This window comes from Dreissena polymorpha, chromosome 3, assembly GCF_020536995.1.
Source record: "Dreissena polymorpha isolate Duluth1 chromosome 3, UMN_Dpol_1.0, whole genome shotgun sequence".
Classification (NCBI taxonomy): Eukaryota; Metazoa; Mollusca; class Bivalvia; order Myida; family Dreissenidae; genus Dreissena; species Dreissena polymorpha.
In genome coordinates this window covers 17,691,428-17,702,436 of record NC_068357.1, presented here as the reverse complement: position 1 = coordinate 17,702,436, position 11,009 = coordinate 17,691,428, and the positions used below count along the sequence as shown (strand labels likewise).

Sequence of the window (11,009 nt, the reverse complement as noted above, 5' to 3'; positions counted from 1 at the left end):
ACATATTGATTTGTGTTTGGTTGTTTGCGTTTAACTACAATACAGATGTAAAAATAGCTTGTGCTTCGGTTATGGGCTATCAACATTTTAATTATTGACAAGTTTTACGATACATGTTTCAAATCAGTGTTACTTGTAGCAATTGAAAACGTAACAGGTAAAGAGAAATTAGCAATCATGACGATTAGTTCCATCCAAACGTAGGGTACTTGTTTACGAAAATTCACTTATATTTTTGCGCGATTTTCAGGAAATCCCCGGAAAGCACGTTTTTCGAATGACTGATTTTGACACAATAAAATATTGCTTTGCATTCAATCTAATTAAACTCATTCGTCTATTGATTGTTACAATTAAATCTGAACTGTGCCCTATAAAACCGCTTTCCCATAATGCACTGTTAATGTTACACTTCAGAAAATTATTGTACTGAAAGTGATCAAATATTTACGATGCAAAACTCTTGAAACTTTATTGAAAATTGACCAATTAGTTTGCTAACACTAATTTTAACCAATAATCTTGACGTCTTCTCTAATTTGCGCCGATAAAGGTAAGATTGTTATTAACCAGGTTTTCCGAAGGAAAAAACTGGTTATTAGATTGGCGAATGCGGGCGGGCTGGCTGGGTGTCTGGCGGGCTGGCGGGCGGGCGGAACAAGCTTGTCCGGGCCATAACTATGTCGTTCATTGTCATATTTTAAAATCATTTGGCACATTTGTTCACCATCATTGGACGGTGTGTCGCGCGAAATAATTACGTCGAGGTCAAGGTCACACTTTGAGTTCAAAGGTCAAAATTGGCAATAAATGAGCTTGTCTGGGCCATAACTATGTCATTCATTGTGAGATTTTACAATTATTTGGCACATTTGTTCACCATCATGGGACGGTGTGTCGCACGAAAGAATCACGTCAATATCTCCAATGTCAAGGTCACCACAACTTAAAATAGATATATTTTGAAACAAACTTACAAAGGGGGTTAATTTTGTTTGTTCATTTCAAAAGTTCAGTTTGAGTTGTCTCCCTTAATCAGATTTTTTTTTCACAATGAAAACCTGGTTTTGTGACAATTTTGTCCCTTGTTAGTTTGGCGATGATAATGAATGAATAAGACCAATTGGCTTAACTGTTTCAAACACTCGTTAACGGTTATTCGGTCTTACTAATCGGCTAATCTTAAGAATGATACGCTTATGGGGGCCAATTACTGATAGCCTGATAACAAAAGACTAGTATATTGACATGTGAAAAACAGGCCCCACCTCCTGCAAGTGACTCTCAAGTGTTCTCCCTCTTTCCACACTACGATTTATCGCAACGGCGATATATTTCGGACAAACAAATCGGATATTGACTGCAGCATTTTATTATATTTTTTTCAAATCAGGAATTTGCGAATTTAAGTGCTGACAAAAACGTCATTTTTATAAAAATGACGAAATTTTGTGCTGGCGAAAATAAATGGTTTCACAGTACATAGTTTGGGATTATTATCATTTATTATGCCCCCCTTCGAAGAAGAGGGGGTATATTGCTTTGCTCATGTCGGTCTGTCGGTCGGTCTGTTGGTCTGTCGGTCGGTCGGTCTGTCTGTCCACCAGGTGGTTGTCAGACATAAACTCAAGAACGCTTGGGCCTAGGATCAGGAAACTTCATAGGTACATTGATCATGACTCGCAGATGACCCCTATTGATTTTGAGGTCACTAGGTCAAAGGTCAAGGTCACGGTGACCCGAAATAGTAAAATGGTTTTTGAATGATAACTCAAGAACGCATATGCCTAGGATCATGAAACTTCATGGGTAGATTGATCATGACTCGAAGATGACCCCTATTGATTTTGAGGTCACTAGGTCAAAGGTCAAGGTCACGGTGACCCGAAATAGTAAAATGGTTTCCAGATGATAACTCAAGAATGCATACGCCTAGGATCATGAAACTTCATTGGTAGATTGATCATGACTCGCAGATGACCCCTATTGATTTTGAGGTCACTAGGTCAAAGGTCAAGGTCACGGTGACCCGAAATAGTAAAATGGTTTTCGGATGATAACTCAAGAACGCATATGCCAAAGATCATGAAACTTGATAGGTAGATTGATCATGACTCGCAGATGACCCCTATTGATTTTGAGGTCACAAGGTCAAAGGTCAAGGTCACGGTGACCCGAAATAGTAAAATGGTGTCCGGATGATAACTCAAGAATGCTTATGGCTAGGATCATGAAACTTCATAGGTACATTGATCATGACTTGCAGATGACCCCTATTGATTTTCAGGTCACTAGGTCAAAGGTCAAGGTCACAGTGACAAAAAACATATTCACACAATGGCTCTCACTACAACGGAGAGCCCATATGGGGGGCATGCATGTTTTACAAACAGCCCTTGTTTTATTCATTATTGATTATGATTAAATTTCTCTTTAATTACTGGACCGATGCGGCTGAAACTTTCACATTTGAAAGACCTTAACATATTAATTATAGTGAAGAAAGGAATTGTTGCTGTGGCATCTTTTGAATTATGGTGCTTTTGTCTGTTTTTACTATGGAACATATGAGCCGTGTTCTGTGAAAAGGGGGTTAAATGAATGTGCGTAAAGTGTCGTCTCAGATTAGCCTGTGCAGTCCACACGGGCTTATCAGGGACGACACTTTTCGCTTTAATGGTACTATTAGTTTCAAGGAAGTCCCTCCAAACCGAAAATCAGTTTAGGCGGAAAGTGTTGTCCCTGATTAGCCTGTGCAGACTGCACAGGCTAATCTGGCACAACACTTTAGGCGCATGCATTAAGCTTTCTCATTACGCGGCTCATATAGTTTGAAATGTGTGTGTTTTCCACTCCTCTGCCTGCTTTGCTGATTTTGCTCAAACTTTCAAATCAATGACCTTAATGTGAAGATGATTAGTCATGAAAGAATTCGGGCTGCAACCAGATTTGGCTGAATTATTGTCCTTTGTCTTTTGTAAACTGTAGAAAATATAGTTGATTTGTCAGCATCCAAACATGTATTGTGGGGGCACCAGTGTCTGTGACTCATGTCTAGTTTTAGTTCAGGTAGTGGATGTTCTTGCTATCTTCTTTTTTTCAGAGGAGAAGGTGTCCTATTTATTCAACATGCTGGATTATGAGGTGTGTAAGTTGGAAGCTTCTCCATGGAAACAGCTTGCAGATTGCATCAATGAGCTATTGAAGAGGTGGGTAATTTATAACATTTACATGTCCGTCATAAAATAAGAACACGAAAAAATTTATTAAATGAACATATTTAAAACCTAATGTGATTTCATCTTAACTATAAGAATTCGATACATTTTGCAGTTGTTACATCCCTGGCAGCTTACATAATGGCAAGATGTCTAAAAGAATTTATGTATTTGACTGATGAACTTGGATTTGGTTATATTTGCAAAGCCAAGCTTTTAATTAAAATCTACATTTATAAATCTTTGAATGATTCTAATATAAATTGGAAGATGCTCCTTTAATGAAATCCCAATGCTTTAATGAAAATTTGAGTTAAATTTAAAACTAGAAATAGTGCGGCAGAGATCGACGCGTATCCCCACACCGCATGTTTGACCCAGGGACACCCAGGTAATGGGGCCATGCATAGTTGAGATTGACCGTATTGTCATAAGAGATGTTCAGTATCAATTTGAAGTAAATTGGTGTAGAAATGAAGAAGTTAATGTAAAATAACCTAAAACAAGAGCACCCCATATTGGGTGCCACGCTCGGCTGCGAAAGCTTGTCAGAATTTTTATATTTTTTTTTAGAGGTCACATTGACCTTGACCTTGTGACCCAAAAATGGGTGTGGCGTGTAGAACACATCAAGGTGCATCTATATATGAAGTTTCAAAGTTGTAGGTGGAAGCACTTTGATGTTAGAGGAAAATGTCAAGGTTTAAGCACGATGCCGGCGGACGACACGACAACGTCACGACAACGACAAGCTGGCTATGACAATACCTCTCCAAAAACAGCCGAGCTAAAAATCAGTGAAAATCTTTGACCCGGCCCCACCAAAACCCCCATAACTTTTGACCCAGGGGTCAGATCAAAATTCCAAATAGTGCACTGTCGCACATATGCTCATAGCGACCATGTGTGTAAGTTTTAAGGTTCTAGTGCTAATAGTGTAGGAGGAGATAGTGGCCAGGACAGACATACAGACAGAGGGCGGAGATAACCACATAATAGATTTCAAAATCTTAACGCGGACCCTAAGGTCAAGGTCACAGGGGTCAAACATTTTATGTGCATGGAAAGGTCTTGTCCAGATACACATGCCTACCAAATATGAAAGAAATATCTGAAGGGACACAGACGTTATGAGCTTTTTTTGAATCGTAGTCACAGATTTCAGAACCTGAACACAGACCCCAAGTTAAAAAATTTCATGCGCATGGAAAGGGAATGTCCAGATACACATGCGTACCAAATATGAAAGCAATATCTGAAGGGACACAGTAGGTACGAGGCTTTTTGGAATCGCGGTCGCAGATTTCGAAAGCTGACTTAGAGGTCAAGGTCACAGGGGTCACAAATTTTATGTCCATGGAAAGGTGCCCCTAAATGCATGGGGATAAAAACAAACACAAACAATTTATGTTGTGGGGAATAAGTCAGCCAATCTACACATGTAAAACAATCAGTTTAGTATGAAATTTATTTTCTTCTGTGTTTTGTTTCGATGCATTAGTTGACCTACAGTTAACATTCCTTTCTCAGTGATGGGACAAGTCGTGCTGCATTGGCAGAATGCTGGTCGCCCAGGAAACAATGGTGGCCTCCATACCATTTCACAGCATACATGGCTGCGCAGGGCAAGGAGGTCCCAGGTCTCACGCTGGCAAAGGCCTTGTGTGCTTCTAGTCTAATTGACCCAGGTAATGCAAAGGCCTTGTGTGCCACTAGTCTAATTTACCCAGGTAATGCAAAAGCCTTTTGTGCTCCTAGTCTTATTGACCCAGGTAATTCAAAGGCCTTATGTGCCCCTAGTCTTATTGACCCAGGTAATTCAAGGGCCTTGTGTGCCTCTAGTCTAATTGACCCAGGTATTGCAAAGGCCTTGTGTGCCTCTAGTCTAATTGACTCAGGTAATGCAAAAGCCTTGTGTGCCCCTAGTCTTAATGACCCAGGTAATTCAAAGGCCATGTTTGCCCCTAGTCTTATTGACCCAGGTAATGCAAAAGCCTTGTGTGCCCCTAGTCTTATTGACCCTGGTAATTCAAAGGCCTTGTGTGCCCCTAGTCTTTTTGACCCAGGTAATTCAAAGACCTTGTGTGCCCCTAGTCGTATCGACCCAGGTAAGGCAAAAGCCTTGTGTGCCTAGTCTAATTGACCCAGGAAATTCAAAGGCCTTATGTGCCCCTAGTCTTATTGACCCAGGTAATGCAAAGGCCTTGTGTGCCCCTAGTCTTATTGACCCAGGTAATGCAAAAGCCTTGTGTGTCCCTAGTCTTATTGACCCAGGTGATGCAAAGGCCTTGTGTGCCCCTAGTTTTATTGACCCAGGTAATGCAAAGGCTTTGTGTGCACCTAGTCTTATTGACCCAGGTGATGCAAAAGCCTTGTGTGTCCCTAGTCTTATTGACCCAGGTAATTCAAAGGTCTTGATTGCCCCTAGTCTTATTGACCCAGGTTATGCAAAGGCCCTGTTTGCCCCTAGTCTTATTGACCCAGGTGATGCAAAGGCCTTGTGTGCCCCTAGTCTTATTGACCCAGGTGATGCAAAGGCCTTGTGTGCCCCTAGTCTTATTGACCCAGGTAATGCAAAGGCATTGTGTGCCCCTAGTCTTATTGACCCAGGTAATGCAAATGCCGTGTATGCCCCTAGTCTTATTGACCCAGGTAATGCAAAGGCCCTGTGTGCCCCTAGTCTTATCAACCCAGGTAATGCAAATGCCATGTGTGTCCCTAGTCTTATTGACCCAGGTGATGCAAATGCCGTGTGTGCGCCTAGTCGTATTGACCCATGTAATTCAAAGGCCTTGTGTGCCCCTAGTCTTATTGACCCAGGTGATGCAAAGTCCTGGTGTACCTAGCCTTATTGACCCAGGTAATTCAAAGGCCTTGTGTGCTCCTAGTCTTATTGACCCAGGTGATGCAAAGTCCTGGTGTGCCCCTAGTCTTATTGACCCAGGTAATGCAAAGGCCCTGTGTGCCCCTAGTCTTATTGACCCAGGTGATGCAAATGCCATGTGTGCCCCTAGTCTTATTGACCCAGGTGATGCAAATGCCATGAGTGCCCCTAGTCTTATTGACCCAGGTGATGCAAATGCCTTGTGTGCCCCTAGTCTTATTGATCCAGGTAATGCAAATGCCGTGTATGCCCCTTGTCTTATTGACCCAGGTAATGCAAAGGCCTTGTTTGCCCCTAGACTTATTGATCCAGGTATTGCAAATGCCGTGTGTGCCCCTAGTCTTATTGACCCAGGTGATGCAAAGGCCTTGTGTGCCCCTATTCTTATTGGCCAAGGTAATGCAAAGGCCTTGTGTGCCCCTAGTCTTATTGACCCAAGTAATGCAAAGGCCTTGTTTGCCCCTTGTCTTATTGATCCAGGTATTGCAAATGCCGTGTGGGCCCCTAGTCTTATTGGCCCAGCTGATGCAAAGGCCTTATGTGCCCCTAGTCTTAGTGGCCCAGGTAATGCAAAGGCCTTGTGTGCCCCTAGTCTTATTGACCCAGGTGATGCAAATGCCATGTGTGCCCCTAGTTTTATTGACCCAGGTAATGCAAAGGCCTTGTGTGCCCCTAATCTTATTGATCCAGGTAATGCAAATGCCATGTGTGCCCCCTAGTCTTATTGACCCAGGTGATGCAAAGGCCTTTTGTGCCCCTAGTCTTATTGATCCAGGTGATGCAAAGTCCTGGTGTGCCCCTAGTCTTATTGATCCAGGTGATGCAAAGGCCTTGTGTGTCCCTAGTCTTATTGACCCAGGTAATGCAAAGGCCTTGTGTGCCCCTAGTCTTATTGATCCAGGTAATACAAATGCCTCGTGTGCACCTAGTCTTATTGACCCAGGTGATGCACAGGCCTTGTGTGCCTATAGTCTTATTGACCCAGGTGATGCAAAGGCCTTGTTTGCCTGTAGTTTTATTGATCCTGGTAATGCAAAGGCCTTGTGTGCCTCTAGTTTTATTGACCCAGGTAATGCAAAGGCCTTGTGTACCCCTAGTCTTATTGACCCAGGTAATGCAAAGGCCTTGTGTGCCTCTAGTCTTATTGACCCAGGTAATGCAAAGGCCTTGTATTCCTCTAGTCTTATTGACCCTGGTAATGCAAAGGCCCTGTGTGCCAGAAGTTTTACTGACCCAGGTAATGCAAGGGCTTTATGTACCATCAGACTTATTGATCCATAATGCAAAGGCTTTGTGTGTGCCACCAGTTTTATTCGCTCAGTTAATGGCACATTTCTGAACCAAGAAATATTGATACTCCATTAAAAGAAAACTGATAGATAATTCAATTACTGGTATGAACAAGAACCTTTATAAAATATATCTTTTGGCAGCCGCATTGTAAGTTAAGGTCAGAAATTTTGTGCTGTGAAAATTGTAAAAAAATAATTAAGTTGACTTGTGACCTACTAGTTAATACTTTTGTTGACTTATCTGAGATGTAATTATTGATTCAAAAATAGGCTATTTTATTTGATTATTATTGGTAAAAAAAGGTTGTGTAGCTATGAATATGTGCTTTTGAATGGGAAACTTCATTAACTTTATATGCTTAATTTCAGAATGCACATTTGTCACAGAATGCAGGAAGTATCTGTCAGACCGACCTGAGATTATTAGAACCAGTCTTGATTGATAGAGAATAGATCCTGGTACCACCATGTTGGTAGAGAAAATAGACTGGTACCAGCCATGTTGGTAGAGAAAATAGACTGGTACCAGCCATGTTGGTAGAGAAAATAGCCTGGTACCAGCCATGATTGGTAGAGAATATTGGGAAAAGAGAACCAGCATAATGATTGAAATACTAGTGGAACTGTTCATGTTTGTTGCTGAATATATTGTGTTACTAGAAATGTTTGGTAGAGAATACATTCGGAAAGATAATCAGCATTATGATTGAAATAGTTTGACTGGCCATGTTTGTTGCTGAATAGATCCATTTGGCAGTCAGGTTTGGAAAGGAAAAAATTCTGACAGAGCTTGTTCTTGTGCTTTCTGTTCTGTTCTTGTACTGAAATGTGTATTATGTGCTTGATAATAGACCAGGTTTGATGCTTTTATTTATGGGATTATCAGTTACAGTAAACTTTTGACACAACAGTAGGGTTGACACCTATCCTGTATTAGTGAGAACGATATGCGTAATGGAGTTAGTTTTGAGAAACTATATATATGTTGCAATTCATGTACTGATTATGCTTATGTATGAAAAGATAAACTAAATAAAGGAACAGGTATTCAAAAATTATTCCATTTTTTTATATTTTAATATTCGTTGCCATCCCTATTTATTGTTCATAGTTATGTTTTAACAGTGATTTAAAGGGATCTTTTCACAGTTTGTCAAAATGAGATATTTTGTCATAGATTCAAAAAGGGATTTAACATGTGCAAAATAATACCAAAGATTAGTAATGATAGAGACTCATACTGAGAAGACATTTTGGTTTATGAATTATCATCATATAGAAATTGATAAAACAAGCAAATTCTTTGAATTGATATCCCCCGCCAATATGCTTCTAGACACAAAAGTGTTATATTTGTCTCTCAAAAAAGCATTTTTATACGCCCGTTTTTTGAAAACGGGACGTAGTTTAGTTTCACCCTTGGCGGGCGGTGGGCGGCGTCCACAGCAGTGTCCGCTCTCTAATTCAAATAGTTTTCATCCGATCTTCACCAAACTTTGTCAGAAGTTGTATCTAGACAATATCTAGGTCAAGTTCGAATATGGGCCATGCCAGGTCAAAAACTAGGTCACGGTGTCACTTAGTGCATTTTAATGATTTAGCATGGTGTCCTATCTCTAATTGAAGTAGTTTTCATTCGATCTTCACCAAACTTGGTCAGAAGTTGTATCTAGACAATATCTAGGTCAAGTTTAAATATGGGTCATGCCAGTTTAAAAACTAGGTCACCGGGTCACTTAGTGCATTTCAAGGATTTAGCATTGTTTCCGCTCTCTATTTGAAGTAGTTTTCATCAGATCTTCACCAAACTTGGTCAGAAGTTGTATCTAAACAATATCTAGGTCAAGTTCGAATATGGGTCATGCAATATAAAAACTAGGTCACAGGGTCACTTAGTGCATTTCAAGGATTTAGCATGGTGTCCGCTCTCTAATTGAAGTTGTTTTCATCCGAACTTCACCAAATTTGGTCAGAAGTTGTGTCTAAATAATATCGAGGTCTTGTTCAAATTTGGGTCATGCCAGGTCAAAAACTAGGTCACGAGTTCCCTTAGTGCATTTCAAGCATTTAACATGGTGTCTGCTCTCTAATTGAAGTAGTTTTCATCAGATCTTCACCAAATTTGGTCAGAAGTTGTGTCTAGATGATAAGTAGGTTAAGTTCAAATATGGGTCATGGTAAAGTTATCAAATTGTCCAAAACCTTCAAACAGGCGTTTCTTGTGACAGTTTGGCACTCTTGTTTCAAGATACAAAGGGCCATAACTCCGTTATTAACAGATGGTGTACAATGCCATTTGGCGTGCATCATCATCTTTTCCATATATATACTCATACAAAGTTTCAATGAAATCCGCCAAAGCACTTCCAAGATATGGCTCCGGACGGACGGAAAGACGGAAGGACGGACGGACAGACAACGCCAAAACAATATCCCTCCGCCTATGGCAGGGGATAATAATAAAGTGTTACAAACGCAAAACTATTGAATAATTTGGAGAGTTCTGTGGTTATTGTTATACTATGTGACTATACGTGGATTGCTCATATAAAGTATTAAATATTCCCCCTTAGGATAGCAGCACGAGTGTTTTCGGCAATGGAATTATATTCCAAGGGTCAGTGGTTCCAGCCAAGGAGGGGATAACTTTTTTCTTTCGGTATGTTCTTTTTTGTTTTTACTGGTGATTTTGCTGTTCAAATTTTTACATTAACAAATTTAAAGCCTTTAATGAAAATCTTCAAAACATGCCAAAATCTGTGAACAAGTCCCTTTAAAATCTAATAGTTAATATTTGTTTGTAGATTGTTTTTGCAATTATATTAAGATAGTTTTATTGCTGATTTTCACACTTGGTTTCTTATGAATCAGACAAAATAATGTTTGCCAGTAATGCTCATATATGTAAACATGTTTGAAAAATGTTTTAAAATTGCTCAATCAGTTCTTATTTAAGAAATGAGGTGTTTGATATGAATATATGTTGTGGCAATTGTCTAAGATAGCAGCTGGATTGTTTTGAAGTCTCTTTTTAAGTAGGTCACTGAGTCAGAAGATTCCGCCCTTCAAGCACAACAGTTTTCATCCAGTCATATTTTGATATGTCATGAAACATTTTGGGGCATAATATCTAAGTTAAATTAAAGAAGAGGGCCATTTTCACAAAGATATGACCGTCAATTAAGTTTTTTGTAGATAAAGATTTAACAAATGTCAATCTGTTTCATAAACTTGACTTTGAATTATGACCTTTACTACAACACTCCATCTCATTACGTCTACTAAGTTACTGGAAACTTCATTAACGGGGCCTTTTCACGTTTTGGTAATTTGACAAAATAAAAAAAGTGTTTCAGAGTTACAAATTTTCGTTGCATTTATGATATTTGTGAGGGAATAGTAATACTGAACACTTACCATGCTCTAAAATATCCATTATATGCATCTTTGTACGATTTAAAAACCTTAAATTTATTAAGCGTTGCAATGCGAAACGCTTGAATAATTTGGAGAGTTCTCTTGTTGTTGTTATCTTTTGTGATAATACGAGGATTGTTTATATAGAGTTTAAAATACATCTCTCATTGTATGAGCACGAATGGCCGAGTGGTCTAA

The 11,009-nt window shown here is 39.7% G+C and overlaps 1 protein-coding gene across 3 annotated transcripts in view; it reads left to right on the top strand.

Moving 5' to 3' along the window:
- Positions 1 to 10,759, top strand: part of LOC127873136 (TATA box-binding protein-associated factor RNA polymerase I subunit A-like) — a 37,399-nt gene extending 26,640 nt beyond the window's left edge. For all 3 annotated transcript variants that reach the window (XM_052416775.1, XM_052416776.1, XM_052416777.1), the window contains 3 exons: positions 3,104 to 3,209; positions 4,749 to 4,906; positions 7,764 to 10,759. In XM_052416775.1, coding sequence (XP_052272735.1) covers positions 3,104 to 3,209; positions 4,749 to 4,906; positions 7,764 to 7,837 — 338 coding nt within the window. In that variant the 3' untranslated portion in view covers positions 7,838 to 10,759. The remainder of the gene's footprint in view (positions 1 to 3,103; positions 3,210 to 4,748; positions 4,907 to 7,763) is intronic.
- Positions 10,760 to 11,009: the final 250 nt, after the last annotated feature.